This window comes from Camarhynchus parvulus, chromosome 1A (genome assembly GCF_901933205.1).
Source record: "Camarhynchus parvulus chromosome 1A, STF_HiC, whole genome shotgun sequence".
Taxonomy (NCBI): Eukaryota; Metazoa; Chordata; class Aves; order Passeriformes; family Thraupidae; genus Camarhynchus; species Camarhynchus parvulus.
The window spans coordinates 50941701-50962303 of NC_044586.1; the positions used below are offsets into that span (position 1 = coordinate 50941701).

Here is a 20603-nt window from a genome sequence, read left to right on the forward strand (position 1 = left end):
CTGCTGAGAGATGGGTATGAGGTACAAATGTTCCCACAGATATTAGTACCTGTTATTTGATGTAGTTTATTTTCAAACTGATATTAATTCTTAATCTAAATATAACTAATTTCTTTAAGAGTTTTAGTCGCAGTGGAAGAGAACATGATGTGCCAAGGTGGTCTGTTAGGAGATACAGTATTTGACTATTCAAGCACTTGGTGATTGTTGGAACACTTGTGCCAACCTTAGTTTCTTTATCTTTAATTTAAACTATGCATCTCTTATTTTGTGGTGATTATTTAAAACACCTACATCAGAAATTCAGCATCACTAAGGCAAAATAAAGCTGTAATTCCCAATATATTCCAACTACTGCTTTCAACTAAAGGATCATATTTGCATAATTTTTCTTTTCCCCCTTTGTTTTTTTCCCCTTATATTGTGAGGAGAGACAATTGAACTTTCAGCGTCATAATATGAGAATGTTGTAGAGAGGCAGTCAGCACTGAAATACTTTGGTTTTGAGATCCTGAAGTCATGGTTGGTTAAAAGGTGGAAATATTCACGAGGAGTTCATTGTCTGATTAGGAGACAGTTAAAGCTACAGGCCTGACTAGCATGTTACCAGGATTATGGACTATTGAATAAGATTATTTCAAGATGTATAAATAGCTTTGTGATTTTTTTTCTGAATGAGAAGTATTAGAGACCGAATATACCAGCTGTGAAGCTGACCTGAATGTTTCTGCTCTGATTCCAAAGTCAGTGTCAAAACATGGTAATGCACAGTTGTAACATGTCTTCTATGCTGTTTCTTTATCTGTGCTGTGTTTTGTTAACTCTCTGCCTTTTGTTCTGCAGAAAAGGGGATGGCAAGAGCAAGTGGCTTGCAGACTGAGCTGTTGTGTTGCCCAGGGAGGCACAGACCTGTTTGTTTACCTGACTTGTTCTTTAGGAATTTATAGGACTGGGTGTGTATGTGCAGGCTTGGCTTCTGGTGCAGACTGATGTCCTGTCCTGAAGCCACTGGACTTCCCACCCAGTATCTTTGGGAGCAGTATCTGATGTGTGGGACCTTATTGCTTGGCCCTATGCTGTTACTGTAGAAAGACCCATTGAACACTGTCTGAGTTCCGTGGTTTGCCTGAGGCAGACCTTTAACATAAACACAAGCAGTAACGCACAACAAAGATGATCATGGAAGCGCTGGTTGGACATATTTAAGCAATCTTGGAATTCCTCCTTGCAGCAATGATGTTCTAAATGAGACAGCCCTGGGCAAAGCAAAGCAAAGAAAGATGTGGTTCCTTTAAGGGAAAGCAGTTTAGACTAGCGTGAAAGGAAGGATGGAGAAGGTCTGGTCGCTGTCCGGAGCCGGACGCGCGGCCGCGCTGCCCCCGCTCCGAGCCCCGTTCCGCTGCCGAGCCGGCGCCGCGGGTGCAGTTGCGGGCAGCGCCCTCGAGGTGGCGCCGTCTGGCCGAGGCTGAGCGGGGCTCCCGGGCGGGCGGAAGGCGGGATGGGGATGGAGGCTCCGCACCCACGGGGAGACCGCGTTAAACAGACCCGGCCCGCGCCGGTGATCCCCTCCGTGTCCCTCTCCTCGCTCCGCTCCCCTGGTGCCACAGCCTCAGCCTTCACCGGCTTCCTCTGCTCAGAAATCCCGCGGCCGCGTCTGCCGGCGCCGCGCCCCGGGCGGAGCGGCTGTGCCGGGGAGGGCGGTGCCGAGCGCGGGCGGGCGGGCCCGGAGCTGCAGCCGCGACCGCCTGGGAATTCACGTGGAGCCGCTCCGTGCCGTGCCGTGCCGAGCCGAGCCGTGCTCTGTCCTGCCGCGGAGCATCGCCTCCTTCAGCACCAAGAACAGCTACAAGTGTGGCTACGAGCCCTGCCGCGCTGAGCCGTTCCGTGCCGTGCCCGTCTGAACGCTTTTGTAAGTTATTCTGCGTTTTCCCCCTTTCTTTGCCCTTGCAATAATTTGCCATCCTTCAACGATTTTCCTGCAAGGGAATTGTAAGCTACTTTTTGAGTCAGGGACCATATTTCACAGTGTTTTTCCAAGAACTGAGCTATGGAGGCCTGAGAGTTCTAAAAGAAAAGTAATTTAAAATCTGATCCTTGAGTGGGACTTGTGAACTTCAGGAAGACAAACTTTTTAATTCATGTTTCCACGGAGGAGCCAATGAGTGCATACAAAGAGCATCCTAAGTCACCAAAAGGGTCGGAGCAGCAGTGTCAGTGCTTAGAACCGTGCTCTAGGAAATCCGTGGAGGGATGGGAGAGGCTGCTGTACAAGATGAGGAAGTAGCACAGCTTATGTTCATTTGCTAGTAGAAGCAAAGCTCTGAAGGTGCTTGAGGTGATTTCAGTTCTTTGGGCAGGGGGTATAGGCAGATATCTGCAGCACGTGAATCCTCAGGCAGCAGCTGACTCCTGTTTTATAAAAGCTCACCTGAAGACTGTGGATTCTTACTGTGATTTTACAGTTGCTGGGCCCTGTGTCCCCACTGTCCTTGCTCCAGGGGTGTCTCCTGGGAACAGGACTGGTCCGGTGGTGAGGTCTGGCTGCCCAGTGGAGCTGGGGCACAACTTCTGTTCTGGCTTCATCGAGGGGCTGATCCTGTTGGTTTGGCCCAAGACAGCTCTGTGCTCCAATCCCAGTGGTGAACAGAGGTGGAAAAGAGGCTTGCATCAAAATATCAGTCCTAAGCTAAGATGCAGACATAGACATGTGCAGTGAAAGCCATCCTGGAGCTTGTTTGAAATTAGGGCAGTTTCTTGATGTCAGGGAGTGCTGGTTTCAATCATTGGGTGCAAGGAGTCAGGGAAAAGGATGCCTTCATGTGCTTCTGTCATGGCAAATGAACAGCACAACTACAGGGTTGGAGCTCCCATCAGTTTCTCCTCTTACATAACTCCAGCCCTTTATTTGCAATTATTTCCAAATTTCCTTATTTTTTAAAGTGTTGAATACAAATTTAAAAAAACAAAACAAAACAAACCCAAACAACCCAAACCAACAAAATCAATAGCAAAGCAACATAATAGCATTTAAAGATAAAAAAAAGAACCAAGAAATATTTTTATCTGATTCTAAATTATTTCTTTCATGTTTGTCATTCATTGCTTATTTCATCTTCCTTCAAAGGTTTGTGTTTTTAAGTTGGTCTGCCAAATAAGATTTAGACAATGGACATTCCAACTAGGAAGTTTTAGGGAAAAAATTGCAGAATTGTTTCTTTCTAGATATATAGCTTCTTAATAAATACAATTTTTTTCTAAGTATTTTACATTTTTAAGTATTTGGCACAGAGTTGATTGACTTCTTAAGACCATTTTGACTACTTGTCAGCAACTCACTGTGGGAAGGGTAGGGGAAGGACTCATTAATGCTGGAGCATGAGCTACCACCAGAACAGGCACCATGAGAAACTAGTCATGAGCTGGTGGTGTGTGCTCTCAGAGCCTGAGCTGTTGTCTCTCTGTCTGTCTGCACCTCCCCATGCTCCAGTGGTGGATATGCCTCACCTGGCTTTGATCATCTACACTGCAGACATTTACATCTGAGCCAGGTGTTTAGACTCTTTTTATAGTTCATGTGGAGAAGACACTTCTGAGGCATGATTTACATGTTTTATTTAGATGTCTATGCTAATATCAGGTGAATCACTGCCTGGAAAGCAGCTATTTCTTTCCATTTCCATATTTTTATTTTACACAAGGAGCCTAGAGGAATGTTTTAAATACAGGAGTTTACATCTTAGATGTCTGAGAATCTCTCCTGAGCCTGTGTGTTTTACCCAAGAAAAATCACCTCTGAGAACCCAAAAATGTATTTACACTATTCTCACAGAAGAGTTTCAAGAGGAATTGGCTAATAGGGCATGCTCACACATATTCTGATGGATCTGGGCACACCAATTGACACCATAATTACCCAACATCAACCTTGTGAACTTCCATATCCACTCAGAGAGTAACTTCAGGCCAAGTTCTGGGCTGGGTATCTCTCTGCTGTCTGAGTGGCACTGTATGGGAGCTGTGGTTTTAGGGGAATTCTCAAAAATTCCCCTAAAAATTTAAAGCCACATCAAAAATGCTCTCCCTGCACCTTGAGGGTGGGTCTTGCAACATTTAAACTTACATTCGCATTTTAATAAAGGGTTTTTTTGCTTCAAGTGAGTCTTCATTCATGATTTTGATTCATAGAGCTGCAATTCTATCACTTCTGCAACACGCCATGAAAAGAAATCCCTTGAAGTCTAGACACTGGAATAACAGTTTGTTTTCTGGCTATATAGGCAGTGTTAAACATAGAATCAAAGTTTACCTTTATCAAGCTTTGGGTATGTGTTTTTTATCTAGGGAGTACAAAGAGATTTTGCACACTTAGCTTAGAAAACCCGGCTTCTTCCCCTGATTTTCTGCTGCCCTGTTAATTAGGCATCTGCTGCAAGAATTGCACTAACAGAAATGGAGCAGTCTGTACTCATGTCTGTCTGGAGCTTTATCACAGCCCCTCCAGTCCTTTGATTTACATGGTATGGTACCTGTGCTGTACACAGGGTGGCTGCATCCTTCAGCTCCACAGCTGATGTCAGGGTGAGGGAAAATAGACGTGTTAGGGGGAAATGGCAGGACCAAATGCAACATTTGTGTACAGGTGAGAGGAACTGAGAACTGCACTGCACACTAAAAACCTCCCACTGCCAACACAGGAAGCATAAAGCCACATGCCAAGATGTAACCCTGTAACCAAGGTAGTGGCAGCATTATTTAGAATTCAGACCGTGTGATCATACACTGGATGTGACACCATTGTGAAATCCTCCTGTTGGGTTCACATCTGCGATCAGTATCGTTAACAGTAAAACTTTCAGGAAATGGGCATTAATAAAAAATATTAAAATTGCATTTTTTATTTATTTTAATAAAAGAATAAAATCTGTAGCGCTTATTTGGAAAAAAAACCCAACAAACCCAACCCAGAAACAAACAAACAAAAAACCCCAAACCCACACGTTCCAAAATAAGAGCTGACATTCAAACATTCTGCAACTGTAGATTTACAAGCTCATGAAGCAGAGTTATGGTTAAGATCTTACCAAGTTATGAAAGGAGTCCCACTATCACATGAGACTATCCAGAGACTCATCTCCAATAGGTTCTCATTTCAGTTTTGTAATCTGAGTACCACTTGATTTTATGTGAGGGTACTTTAGGATATACGGTATAGCCACAGGCTAAGTCTAATCAAGTATTTCCACAAAAAGCTTTTGATAGGAAGGGTCACCACTTCATTTTGAGCACAACTCCATGGCTTTTATATAAACAGAGTATTTGGCCAGTAATAAATACTATTTTCAGAACCTATTGCAAATACTAGCAGTAAAAATTAAGCAGCAAATTATGATTTAAATATTTAGATTCCCAAATGCTATAAGCTGCACTCCCTTCTCTCTGAAGAGCTGGGCTAAGTCATAACATTCTCATCTGGGCAAAATTTGGCCTCATTGTGCTGCTGCTTAACCTCCTGCTTCCACACTGCTCCAGGAACAAGAACAGAAGAAACTCACTATCATCAGAGATCAAACTACAACCGACCTGCAGAAATGAGAGTGCTGGAAGAGCACAAGCAGTCCACTTGGCTCTGGACCATCATGCTTCTTCAAACACAAAGCACTGATGTTACTGCATGCCCCTGGGGAACCGAGCAGTTGGATGTCAATGCAGCTGAACATGTGAAAACCTTCTGAGGTTCTACTGCTGGTGAACATCTGTTAGACATACAACTTTACTGAGTGGCACACCAAGGGGCTGCATTAATCATTCCAACCCTGGAAATTGATTGCAAGACCTCTTGCACTTGACTGACATTTAAGCAAAGAATATTTAGCAGCAAATACCATTGCATTTGCAGTTCTCACCATAACATTCCCTTTCCCTTTTAAAGATAAGGTAATTGCTTGTAAATTATTCCAAAGTATCTCCTTCTGAGATTTTGGCAATACAGGTGCACAATAATTTGATAGTTAATCCAGATTCTTGTATGTCCAAACACACAGTTATAATATTATTCTCCTTCTCTGTACCACTATTAATACAGACCTACTCAACCCCCCCAAATTATTATGAGAATGCTGTTAAAAGGCTCCATACTTTAGGTGTGGTTAAGAATCATTACTTTTTACACCATTTTGGTAAAGAAAAAGCATGGACAGAGCTCCTCTAAAACTCTGTTCCCCTCTTGTGTCCCGGAAGAAAAGATATAAACTGAGAAACAGAATCAGCACAGGTATGTTGATGAGTTTGGAGTAACTTCTCTGCCCTCTGTTACTCCTTTGTGGACCAGGCACATTGTAAGAGAGACCACAGGTTCTGCAAGGGGATGTCTCAAGTGTATTTCAAATTGCCAACACACTTTCCCTCCCTGATGCAATCCTGTTTACCCAGCACTGACTTTCTCTTAAAGTTTCTATTAAATGGTTTGGTTTCAGTAACCCAAATTTAATGGAAGGATAATCCTCAATGAAAGCTTCAAATTTCCACAAAAATGGATTATTCCCAGCAGGCCTCTTTCAACTACACCATTATTCCATGGGCTAGGTAATACACCTAGTTTGTCCTTTAAGGACTCCAAAATCCCACAGAAAGTGCTGTGCTTGTCAGAGATCATAGTTTATCACAAACCAGTTCCTCCAGCTCCAAGACAGAGTAAATGTTTACATTCAAAGCACGCCCTATGTCCTGTGACAGTGAGGAGGACAAACTGACTATTAGTACAGATAGAAAAGCAACAGTCCAGCTGTTCTCCCTGTCTGCTGACAGCTCATACTGAGGAAGACTTAAATCACAATTCAACCCAAGCTGGTAACAAGTTTGCATGGGAGTAGCAGAAGAATTTCCTTGAGGACATGTAAATCACAGTGTGAGACAGTGGTCTCTTTGGAAAGAGAAGCCTTGGCATTAAACCAAACCTTTCAGGTGTCTGAACTAGGAACAGTCCTTAAAGTAGAAACTCACAAAAGCTAAGTAACAACTAACTACAGAACAACTTTGATGATGTGACAATAATGGCAACCAGACTTCCCCTGAAACCTCAACTGTAGCATTTTAAGTAACCTGTGAGCAGGTCAGCTCCTCTTCTCGTCCCACATCCTCATCATCTTTTGCCCAGGCTCAAAGAGCATGTTTCTAAGTGACAAACTTCCAGCTTGAAGATTTTCAAGGACCATGGAAACAAACTAAATGGTGCAAGAGTAGAGAAGGAATGGAAGAACCCCACTGACCTGTGTGATGAGCAGGTACCTTACTTCTGAAACAGGCAGACTCTGTCAGGAGCACAGAAATAAATACACAACAAACTTGGATTTGAGTGCTGGGGTAGTTTAAGGCTCAAGCTAATTTGGCTTATGGGTCCTGCCCAAGGCAACTGGGTAACAAACTGCACTCCTGAGTTTAGTAGATATTTATGGTTGTTGTGTGCAAACATACTGAACCTGAATAAACTTCACCACCAAGTTTTCAAGTGCAGATGTATGTAATCTCCCTTAATTCTGCTCTTAAAAAAATTCAATTGCTCCCCCCAAATTCTAGCCTGCACACGTCCCAATCCGACCCAGTGGTACGGAAGATGGGTCAGACTCTCACAACACATTCTCAGAAAATAGATGATTAAATACCAATCTGAAGGTTCACAAGAAATTAACTACTTAATTAAATAAAACATAGCTTCAAACAAGCAACACTGAATCTGTTCCTCCATTAAAGAGGACTAAAAGTTTCTGCATAGAGAAAGCAGTAAATAAATACCAGAAGTACTATTAGTTAAGACATCAGACAAAAACAGATCAGATTCCTGACTTGCTATTTTTGTCTTCACATAACAACAACTCCATTTGGATGACTGAAGTTCAGCCTGCCACAAGATAAAATACTGCTTTTTACTTGCACTGTAGTGAGGATAAAGGAAAGACTTTGGGTCTTTAAACACTTAGATTACTGATGTGTATGGGGTGCTGATTGTCAGTGGCTTGTTCCCATGATCCACAACTGCTTCAAATTAAGCACAGCTGAAGACTGCTGCAGATGCATCCAAATGTAGTGTTGTTTCAATAACTTAATAGCACTTTGATGTTTGCCTTGCTGAATTCTTCACTGCTGAAGGAGGATCAGTCTTCAATTCACAGCAAAAAACAAAGCAAGGTAGTTATGAAGATCACGTAACACAGAGCTCCGAAGCCCACAGCGGAGGTTTGCTGCAATAGGATTGTTTGCTTCTGGTCTCCTGAGAACAAGCAGCTGCTGTAGCAGTTGCTCCCTCCTCTTCTGCATCCTCCTTCACCTCCTGGAAACCTTCTGCTTCTTGGAATGGATGTTCTAAAAGTTTCAGTACGTTTCTTACCTAGAGTGAAAACGTAGCATGGTTGTTAAGAATTTTGGAAGTGAAGGCAAAATTATATGGAGAAGAACCTCATGCCAAACAATAAGCAACTGTATTGTACTTAATACATGAACTCCAGACAAGGCAAATATTAAACAGATCTTACATATATAAGATACAAACTGTAAAATTCTACCTGGCTGAGTTTGTATGTGTATGGGACTCAGACTCAAATAACTTGAAATGCAAATATTAAATAAAAATTCTTATATCATTTCCCAAAATAAATTAATTTTCCCATATTCTTCATGTAATGTTCCACATACTGAAGTCCACATGCTGAAGGTGAAAGTGTAAATTTTAAAAGATAAAATTTTCCAGAAAGGAACAAGTATAAATTAATCCAACTGCCTTCCAAGCCACTCTCAGGACAGTAAAAGCAGTGTACATGCCTTGTCCTGAGGTCAGCCTACAAGAGCCAGTGAAGATCAGATTCAGAGTTTTGATTCCATTATTTGTACTGCAGTCATTAAAATTACAGGTACAATAAAAACAATAGAGATCTCCTGAATTGTGAATTCCCAATCCCCTTACTGCCCAAGATTCCAGACTAAATTTTGCCTGGTTTAATGTCAGTCATTGACAGCACCACTACACATCCACACAAGCATAGGGAGAGAGCAATAATAGCATACCTCTGAGAAATCTCCATTTTCAGCTGCTTCTATGGCATTCTGGGCAATATAATTCCTCAAGATATACTTTGGATTGTTTGAATTCATGACCTTGACACGCTTAGTGTTCCAGGCATCAGCATTACCAACACTTTCTATTTCTTTCTGCAAACGGACTCTGAAATTAAGCAGGTGACAACGAATGGTTTTTACCAAGAACCACATATAGAAGTTGACACATTTTCTTGTTTTGAGATACTTCATTTGCAGTTCTTAAAAAATACTACATCATCTATAATCCTCTCAGTTGATAAAATGCAGCATGACAACAGAATAGAAAACACCACTTAGTTTAAAAGCAGTACTAGGGACAGACAGCAGGTCCTGACATGGTTTGAGGAAGTGGCACAGCACAGCTTTTCTGTTCTCCAAAGTCAGATCAAGACACAGGATATAGTCTGTTCTGCATTGCTCTGCAATGACTGACACATTCAGTTCTTGTCTTTCAAGTATTTCTATATTTTTTATTGTTTATCTATTCTGGTAAAAGCACAAGGATGCAATACAGCAGAGGCAGTTTGAAGTACTTTCTATCAGTAATATTTGCTAAAACTCTCAGCCCTGCTGGAGAACAAGATCACAAGCAGCCAGGTGAGGAAAGATCTGCCCTAATCCACTCAATACAAAAAAATTAAAGCTCTATTCAGGGGTTTTCTTTTTAAAAAAAATCTCCTGCTAACACTTATGTTTTTAGGTTTTAGAACAGTCTGGACATTTGTAGCCATGATATTTTATGAAAAATCCTTTCTTTAGGATTTTTTTCTTCTGAGAAGCTGAGAGGCCGCAGGAACAAAATGTAAACAATGGTTATCTGCTGCTGTGGAATGCAACAGGTGGATCTGTGATTGGTCTTGTGGTTGTTTCTAATTAATGGCCAATCACAGTCAGCTGGCTCAGATTCTCTGTCCGAGACAGCAGCCTTTGTTATCATTCTTTCTTTTTCTATTCTTAGCCTAGCCTTCTGATGAAATCCTTTCTTCTATTCTTTTAGTATAGTTTTAATATAATATATATCATAAAATAATAAATCAAGCCTTCTGAAACATGGAGTCAGATACTCGTCTTTTCCCTCATCTTAAGACCCCTGTGAACACCGTCGCAGACATTTGTTTTTCCTGGCCATGGTTTCTGTTTTTACTCTTTGATTAAGAATACTTGCTTTCTACATTAACACAAATTTCAAAGGATAGAATGCTTAGAGGTCAGTCAGTTGTAGCTACTGAGCACTTAAAAGTTCACAACTGGAATTAGTCTATGTCAGAATCAACATCAACATTGGTGAAGCACTTTTCATACTAGATTTGATGTTAGGTGATTTCTACGTTCTCACACTACCTCAAAATTTAGTAAACAAAGTAAAAAGATGCCCTTGAACTTTCACAGCAACAAAGACACTGATCATGGAAGTAGAAAATATTCTCCAGTTGCATGCCCTCCTCACCCTCCTAATCTGTATTTGAGACTGGGTGTCTTTTGTGAGACATGCACATTGTTCTCAAAATGCAGAAATATCATAGTGCTATCAATACTGAGAAACTTTACCTGTATTTCTCCAGCCATTCCTTCCAGTGTCTTTTATTTCTGCTAAGTAAATCATCTGCTGTTAACTGCTGCAGTTTAGAGAACTGTTCAATGCGTTCCAGCTCTTTATTTATATTAGCTTTGGTTCCAATTAATGCTAACAGCTGAGGATTAGACTGAGCCAACATCAGCATCATTGACAGCTGTCTGGGTCCAAAAAGAACAAACAAAGTTAGATACTAAAGTTGAGCTGCTCGTCAAGAACCACCTCTTTGCAATCCAAGTAGATACAAAAACATTCCAACAAACTGGGATTTCACTAGAGAGGCTAAGTAACAGAAATTTGTAATTAGCAAAACAACTTTTATTATAAACGATCCTAATTTCATTGTTTCTTCTCCCTTCTTCAGTGTGTTTAATTCATATTCCTGTGGTATATAAAATGCAGACAGTAGATTTTCAAAATTACTGGTTTAGTTGCATAATTCTCATCAAAATATGCTTTGACCTTCGAAAGGAATTTGCTTAAAAAAATCTGATCTTATTTAGATATCAAGATAATACCGAATTCACAGGTTTTGCTGTTTGGGTTTGTTTTTTTTTTTTTTAATTTCTTCAACGCCTACTATTTTTGCCAGTACTAATAAAAACCTAAATGATATGGGGAAAAATACTTCATTTAAGTCACATGAGACCAACACTGTGCTTGATTTTTTTAGCTAGCCAGTCTAAATCACAGACTGAGAACTGCTTTCTGGTAATAAATTCCAAACAATATCCAGACTACTTTGCTGCAGGTTTGACTAGGATTGCATCTTTTATTATTTCACTGTGTTAGCTGGTGCTGTACAATGCCTCCACCTTATTTTGCAATACGATGCTAGCTTTTATTTTTCCTGAATTAATAACTGCAGCATAGCATAAAGTAAAATAAAAACCCAAAGAGCTGCAGCATATCAAAATACAAAGTGTTTTTATTTCCTATGTGAATGCAGTTTTAAACAAAGGACAAAAGAAACACTTCTCCTGGCTTCAAAGCAGACAACTCATTATAGCAAGTTATATTGTCCTACTTTTAGCCAGCACAGATAAGCCAGGTGCTTTGATTTCTGAGTTTATATAAAGTGCTGTTCAGATCTGATGTACACATCTGATATGCCTAGATCTATGATATCCAAGTGCTGGGATTAAAAAAGAAATCAGTCATGCATTCACTTTAACACAGCACTACTCCCCTCCAAAATGTCACATCCCTATCATGATGACTTATAGCTACTTTTCATGTTTCTCTAGTCCTGAATGCAGTGTTTAAAAAATACTGTCCCATCTCAACCACACAAGCTATCTCTGTATTGTGCTACCAACACACAGCAAAAGCTGAAAAACTTGGTGGGTTCATCCTTCATGGAGCACATACTAAACAAGGCAGGAGGGAGGGAGAGAAGTATACCCAAAATACCTTTAATGTTTTTCCCCCGATCTCCAAAAAGTGAAAAATTGCTGCAGTCACTGTTTTAAGCAGCAGATGAACATGAGTTATTATTTTTCCATGCTCAGAGTAGCTGGACTGCAGAGCAAACAGGACATGGACTACACCACCTAAAGGTTATCCTTAGGCCAGAACTTTGGCAGTTGAAAGTGACTTTTTGCAGACAGTACACTAGCAGGACACAGTAGCATTGTAGCCCAAACCCATTTCTTCTGTAAAATACTTCCACATCACTTCATTATTTGGCATTTTCATTGCCTCAAGGCAGCAGAGGCAGGGAAGGAAATTAAAAAAAAAAGACCAAGCAAAAGCTCAGACAATTTTAACTCAAGAGCCAACTGCTGAAAGTCACTGTGTGTATCATGGTGTATCTTCTTAACAGTGACATTTCCAATCTCAAAATCAGTGAAATATTATATACCATGCAGAGTTCATTATGGTTATAATGAAACTAAAAGCAAAAACCAAAAGCATTTAAGCAAAGTAATACCTTGGATCCATCTGTGGTTTAAAAACAACTTTCAGCTCTTCCACAGAAGCACACTGACTTGTGAGCTCTTCTAAGAAATCTTCAAATTTTGAAGGATCAATGTCTACTGAGAATGAACTCAGCAGGTAAAAAATATTTGTGAAGTCTCCAGCTGAAAAAATTAATTGTATGAGTATTGCAACTAATAAAGCAGCAGGAAAGCAGTTCCCATACCTCCTTCTTACCTCCTCCCACAGCAGTACAGCTCACCATTCTAAAGAGGCAAATAAACTGTTCTCTCTGTGAGTGTGCAACTGTGAGACAGGGGTCCTGCATAAGGCAACAACTACTCCACAGTTCACAATAAGATAATTATTTTCAGCCTTTTGTTCTTCTCCCAAATAACAATGTAGTTGCACAAGGCTACTTTCTTTTAAGGTCAAGATATAAACTGTACTTTGATTTGATAACAGATTCTGATAGGCTAATAAATAAGCACTTCTGTGCTGTTCACCAACCTGTGAGATGCATGGTTTCAAGCAGTTCAGACACCAGCTTGCTATCTTCTTCTAATTCCAGTTGGATTAGGCCTAGTTTTTTTCTCATCTTCTGCAAATAGTGTTTCTCAAACTCTGCATCATACTCCTCTTCCAGGATGAGTTGGCTTATTTCCAAGGGCAGCTCTGGAACTAAAGCTTCAGCAAGTTTCCCCAGGTTCCACTTGCAAATCTCTGGCTGTTTGTTGTAAGCATAGCGCCCTGTGTTATCAGAACCATTGCACACGTGCTCAGGGTCATACCTACAGGAAAAGAAATTGTCAGCATTCATCTACTCACCTGGACACCAATACTGTAAGAAGTAGTACTTTTATTATTTTAGTCTGCTCTAGGAATTAAAAGATTTGAAAGGAAACACTCCTTGATTCTTTCCCCAAAGCCACAGGCTACAAGAACAGTCTAACAGCTAGAGATGTTGTGAACACAGTTTCAAGTACATTGACAGGAAGAATTACAGAGAACTAGAACTACCTTGATCTCCTTTGCCACAAAGATAATTCAAAAGTCTGCTTTACAGCTAAAATAATAAATCAACCATGAACACCAGGACTGTCCTACACACCAAGAACAACATATGTACATTCCAAACAATGACGTCCCACTGACCTGTCCATAAAGCCAAAAGGGCCATAGTCAATGGTTAATCCAACAATACTCATGTTATCTGTATTCAGCACACCATGGCAAAACCCCACACACTGCCACTCCGCAACCAGCCTCGCTGTGCGCTTGGTGATCTGAAAGAAAGGACCTCGTGTTCATTTGGCACCACAACAATGTATTTCCAACACATCCATGTATTTCCTAGTCTGAACTGATGTTTCTACAGCTCCAGTGGAAGCAGATTCTGGTAGTATGCCATGCACACAAACATCTTAAGGACAGTTTGCCTCTCTCCTCCTGTCAGCAGCTCCCCTGTTCCCCTGCCTCCCATTTCCATTCGCACCCACTTCTCTCCTTCCATGCTTGACTTGCCAGTCAATTGAACAGCTTTCAAATGCTCTGGGGACAAGACACTGAAATAAACTAAACTGTTTGACATCAGACATGCACACTGGTGTAGTCATTATACTAATATATTATTTTGCCTAATATTAAAGAGTAACTACAGGCAGGAAATCACATCAGCAAGTGTAGTCTTTTGGTTTACCTCGTATGTAGGGGTGACTTACAGGGAGGTTAAAGGGCTGACACAAAAAAACTTATTCAGTGCAAACAGGTTTTAGCACTGAAAAGTATTTCTCTCCATGTTCTGAGAATGGAAATAAGGCTACAAGATTAAATAAAAGTATTGCAAGAACAATGATTTTACTTAAATACAATTCTTCACCAAATGCATGTTTCATCAGTAATTTTCCACTGCTGAACTGAGAACTATTTGTATGGAATTGACTAAAGTCACTGCATGTGCCCTATCATTCAAATAAATAGTGTAATATTTTAAAGCAGTCCTAGTTATTTAAATACATTAACCCACCTGTCAACTAGAACACTAAAAACCTACAAGTCAGGAAGCTAACACGGTTTTCAAAGAAAACTATTTGCAAATACTTTACTAAATTGTTGTAAGTAAAAATTTTGCATAGCCATTCACTAAAATTTTTAAATCAAATTATTTTCATAGATAAAATCATTCTTCTTCCCAAATAGCTAACAATGCACAGAAATTCAAAACAACTATTTGCCCCATGCTGCAGTGTAAGTGTATTTCATTAAGGTTCAAAAAACAATCTAGTAATTGTTTACTTACATCTTTCCATGCCTTTGTGTTCAAATCCAGAATTTTTCTAACTTTTTTTAAAAAAACACATTAAGTCAAGTAAAGAAGAAAAGTTAGACAAATCTTGCCCTGACAGGCAGTGAAAAACACAAATGATGCATGGAACACAACCTTTTGGTCTACCTTGAGATCCCACACTTCTAACTTTTCCAGTATTCTCATGGTAGGTACTTTACACATCTTTCCTGAATGCTGATTCATGGGGCAATTGGAAGCCAGCAGCCAGCTGCATGTGTGCAAAACTGATTACCTAGGCCATGACCCAGTAGAGAGGCACACCCTGCACAATGGCTCAGTGCCAGGAAAATGTAAAATTTAAAAAATCTTGGCCACCAGGGCTGGGATGAAAGCACTCCAGTGGTAAGGCAGTCCTTGTATGGATGCATTGCACTCCATCAAGGTTCTGGTGAAAAGAAATCCCCCTGATGAGAGTGCCCAAAAGCTTGGGTGCCACTCAAAAGATGGGTATATTGATAATGAAGAGACAGCTCTGCATCCTCTTTGACCTTTATTACTTTTGATCAACATTTTTCTACAGCTAGCCAAGCTAGAAGGCAAGTATGGTGTACATATCAATAAGACTGTCAGCTGAAGAACATGCTCATTTAAATTTAAACAACAGCTACAAATTATCTGAGAAGTATAGATAATGATGTCTGCTTTCTAGACAGACATAGTGCTGTGAAATGCAATCACCCAGACTTTTTTCTCCATTTCCTCCACAGTGCAGAAAGAATGACAAAACAAGATAGAGTTGAAGTGACAGCAGCTCCCTGCACATGGATCTGTTTGTTCAATTAAAAAAGGACTGGGGTGATTTTCGGGTGGAGGAAAGTCTGGAAAATTTCCACTAAGGATAAGAGAGAAAACATGAGGAGGCAATGATAGCACAGACATGGAGTGTGGACAGGCAGGAGGGGCACAAGAAACATAAAATGTATCTGGGGAAACCAGCAAAGGATGCTAGGAATACAGGTAGGGGGAAGGAATAGGAAACCAGTAGTAACTGGGCCAGGAAAAACAGCCAAAAGGAGGAAGAGGCAGGACTGGGCATACACACACACACCCACAAAGATCCCCAAGTCCCATGACTTTTGTGCCATCAGGAAGCAAACATGCCACCACTACAGAGCTGGACACAACAGAGCGAGTGACAAGCCACAGCTCTCCTCATCAACCCAAAATGTTCACACACAAAGGACTTGTCCAGCAGAGTTAAATCCTTTGGAACATAGTGGTGAACGAAGCCACAGCTTGCTTTGAAGAATTAATGTAAGTATGCACAGGTTGTGGTAAAGAAAAGAAAAAGGGCAAGAAACCAAACTGTAGAATGTCAGCTGTCAAGTCTGGCTTTTGACCTCTTATCAGTCTGTTATGAAAGTGCATCATGCTGCAGCCATTCCCTCAGTCCATACCAGATAATTTCATATTTCAAAGCACCACAACAGCTTTCAGATGGGCTAGTCAAGTATTAGACACTGGTATTTTTTAATTACTCTGTTTGCTGGTTAGTTATAAAAGTGCTCAACTGCCTTTAAACATTTCAGTTCTAAAGTCTGAAGTTAAACTGATTTGCACACAACATTCCTGTTTGTAATTTGGAAAATGAGACTCAGGATTTTACTATTTTACAAAATGATGCCTTGCAAGTAATGTCTCAGCACCATCAACTCATCATCTGACAGTCAGAGCCAGAACTCCCTCTCCCAGTCTAAGACAGTCCCAGAAAATGGAGACAAGCCTTTGGAAGCTCCCTCAAAGCAGGGAAATAATGATTTACCATTAGGAAGGTTACACTGTTTTCACTGGTTAGATCAGTATCAGCACTGCTGTCATCAATAAGTGGGTCTACTAAGAGTGCTTTCTTCAAAGAAGAGTTCAGACATTTGAGTGATACAAAGTATTAACTGACTCAGTCATCTGTGCCTGCAGATGGACTTCCTAAAGATAACTGGTATGGATTTATGAAGAGAATCTGATCTTCCTTACCTCTTTGAAGAAAGCAGCATTCCTCTGAACAGTGTTGTCTGAATAAGCCTCCTGGATTTCTGGGTAGAAAGTGCTGATCACATAATCAAGCATCTGTATCCGAATGTCATTTCGGTTCATGCTGGGACCCTTGCGTCCTGTGTATTCATCAGGGGGCTTAAAAATTTCAAAAGAACCAAACCTGTTTCAAAATAAAAACATGTTTGAGAATTATCTGATACTATTAACATAATTTGATATTGCATGTAATAAAAACATTTACTGTTGTTGCAGTAACAGCACATCATCTCTTAACAAAAATTCTTCAGGTGACTGAGAGAAAAGACCTGCAAGATTCCTACACTGAACGTGGTGAGGCTCAGTGACTTGGTGGAAGGAAGCTCCTACGTCCTCATGTATCTAAACTGACCAACCCTGCCAGTACTGAACACCAGCTCATTAAAGTTTCTTACAACTCCTTCTACTGAAAAATTTTTATCCTGCAGGTATGTAGAAGTTATACTTATTTTAAATACTAGACTGTACATCAAGCATACCAGATATATTTTCCAGATATGTAAACACACAGGAATGCACACAAATATACACATACATATGAAAGCACATATTCCTCATACCTCACCTTCCTCTAATTTTCTCTAACCTTAGAGGAAGCAATGCAACTTCCTGAAATGCCTAATAGCTTCTGCTGGAGCAGGAACTTCACGCACTTCTCAGGCAGGGAAAGTACACCCAAACTTTCACAGAACTACATTAGAAACAGAATTTAGAATCAAGGTATAATCCACCACTACTACTACTATTAAAAAAAATCATGTATTCTCTACAGGAATAAACATGAAAAATCTCTTCTCCTAAGTCTGCAGAACTTACTTCTTTCTACCAGGCCAGCATCCCTAGTATTTATCTGTCTCTGTGCAAAGACAGCAGCCCATTCCATCTGCTGAGCAAGAAAAGCATCTTCCTACAGCCCAGCAAAAGAAGTTCCAAGCCTCCAGAACAACAAACACAAATGGTGCTGTTAGGGAAATACACTTTAGAAGACTGCTTAGTTTTTTAAGGAAAAAAAACCAACACAAAACGAATCAAGCAAATAGGCTTCTACCTTATAAATGTAGAGGCTATTCTCAGAACCACTGTACACCTTTCATTTTTTGGGTTCCCATCATAAAAGACGTCCCGAAGGACTCTGGAGTCGGATGTCACACAGGTGCCAGCCCGAGTTGTCGGTATGCCCAGGTGGAACATGGCCTCGCTGCACAGGAACTCCCGGATGCTCGACCGCAGCACCTTCCGCCCATCTGCCTGCCTGCACCAAGGAGACACGGACGGGTTTAGCCTCTGAAGGCAGGAACTCCTGTCTCCTCTGTAGCAGCAGAGAAATAAAAGCCTAGAAGTAGCAAACTCTGTCCATGGTGCCATAAAAAAGTAGTGGCAGATGGGAAAAGCTGGACCTTCCAAGTTCTGTTAAAGTTCAATTAGATGGACACAACAAGTTGCAATGAAGAGCACACATAACAGAATAAACCTTCCAGGTACACATATCCCTTCTAATAATTAACTGTATTTGTTTTATTGATGCAATAGTATTTAAATATTTTTTTTTTAATTTGGACAGCTATAGCTATTTTATTGTATATCAACTCAACGGTTTCCTCTTTGTTAATGAAATATAATGAAGAATATATTTTGAATCTTTCTGGGTAAGCAATCTAGAAATGGGGTCTGAAATACAAGCATGCACAACAGCTGCACTAAAAAAAACCAAAAAACAGAGACAGACAACAAACTAGCTAATTTAATAGATACTAAGCAAATAGAACAGACACAGGTAGTTCTCAGCCCACACTCCCAAAGCCACAGCCAAGCAGGAGAGCTGCCCAGGGCACACCTACAAAGCTACCACCATATCTGGGACTTTCACTGATATTTCCTTAACCCTCACAGACCTGAAGAAGGCCTTCAGAGGACCACATACATGAGACTAAGGTGTTACCAAGATTGTAGGGCTGGAATAGAAAATACAGGAAATGCAAGTGGGAAAAATTACCTGAAATATTTACAGTATTTGAAGGCTAATGTGACTAACAGATACCCATCCCTTGCAGGGATTTGGTCAGTATACCATTCCCTCCTACAGCTGGGAAGCGTGGGAAGAAGACCAGCAGGACCAAAACGCCCACATTTAAATACCATCTGTGTGGGCAGCAATTACACACTGCTGTCCCTACTGTCACCATGGTCTGCCTTCTCCCAGAGAGGGAAACCCGCCCAGGAGGATAACCAGGGACAGAAGTAATGTGCCACCTGAACGATGCAGTGAGATGCAGTTCCACTCTTGTTTTCCAGTGGAAAATTTTGCCACCTCCTGATTTGGCATCTAAGCGTTACACTCGCTGCTGCCAAAGTTAAACAAAAAACAAATAACCACGAGGCCTTAAGAGATGACCTTCGCCTCAGGGAATGACCCTCAGCACGGCTCCAGCCCCTCGCTAATGCGATCTGCGGGCCGCCAAGTCCGTCCCCGTCCTCCCCGCACAGCGCCCGGGCCCCGTCCCGCCCGGGCCTTACCGGGAAAAGGGGGTGATGCCGGCGCCCTTGAGCTGGATCTCCCAGCGCTCACCCCGCGGGCCCAGCACCTCGCCCAGGTACATGGCGGCACCGTCCCCCAGCTGCCCCGCGAAGCTGCCGAACTGGTGCCCGCAGTAGCAGTGAGCCGCGGGCTCCGCGCCCGCCGGCACCCGGTTCCCGCTGAAGAACAGCGCGGCCTCGGCCTCGGCCGCCTCCGGGTCGGCCGCGGGCGCCTCCAGCCCCAGCAGCGCCAGCGCCGGCAGCGACATGGCCACGAGCCGCGGGTTCTGCAGCGGGCTGGGCCGCACCCGAGCGAAGCAGGCGCCGGGCACGGCCCGCGGGCCGCTCTCCTCCGAGGGGTCCACAGGCAGGGAGCGCAGAGCCAGGTTGTCGAAGCGCAGCGCGCCCAGCCAGCCCCCGCCGCCCTCGGGCCGCTGCATGGCCGGGCCCGACGCCGCCCGCAGCAGCCGCGGGCCGAAGCGGCGGACGCTGCGCAGCACCGAGGCCATGCGGCCGGGCCGGGGGCGGCGCCGCGGCCAGTCCCGCCCATGGGGACAGCCCGGCCGTGGGCACAGCCCGCCCATGGGGACAGCCCGGCCGTGGGACAGCCGGGCCGTGGGCACAGCCCGCCCCTGGGACGGCCGGGCCGTGGGCATAGCCCGGCCGGAGAGCCGAGAGCCCTTGGGCCCGGCGGGTGAAAGTGCTCCCCGGGCGGAGCAGCGCAGCCAGCAGGTCGGGGGGGTGCTGGACCCACAAGAAGAAAAAAAGATAAACGAATGTATGCTACAAGATAAACGAATGTATGCTACATAACGAATGTATGCTACAGAACTTATTCAGAATGCTCCTGTTTTGTGTTATTTCTATTAATAGCAGCCACCTCAGTGTGGGTCAAGACCAAACACCTCCAAGGTGCGCGCACTTACTTTCTCTGAAGGGTCCAGTGGATGCTTCCACTCAAAGCCGGACACAACAGGTAAACCATCTGCAGACAGTAGATGGCACTAAATTATTACTATTGTACTTTCCAGCTAAACGCAATCGTGAGTCTCAGCTCCAAGGAACTGGGGTGTAACCATAACAGAGAGACAACATGGTGATGGCAGCAGGGAGAGGGAGAGGAGCTGCCCAGTG

The 20603-nt window shown here is 42.3% G+C and overlaps 1 protein-coding gene across 1 annotated transcript; it reads right to left on the reverse strand.

The window, feature by feature from the left end:
- Positions 1–7899: 7899 nt before the first annotated feature.
- SELENOO (selenoprotein O) lies at positions 7900–19978 on the reverse strand. Its single transcript, XM_030960229.1, has 9 exons — positions 19470–19978; positions 18004–18207; positions 16899–17079; positions 13736–13866; positions 13091–13371; positions 12594–12744; positions 10636–10821; positions 9055–9211; positions 7900–8380 (listed from the first exon to the last, which is right to left on the reverse strand). The coding sequence occupies exons 1-9, from the start codon at positions 19976–19978 to the stop codon at positions 8186–8188; spliced, it is 1995 nt and encodes a 664-aa protein (XP_030816089.1). The 3' UTR covers positions 7900–8185.
- Between the last annotated feature and the right edge of the window lie 625 nt (positions 19979–20603).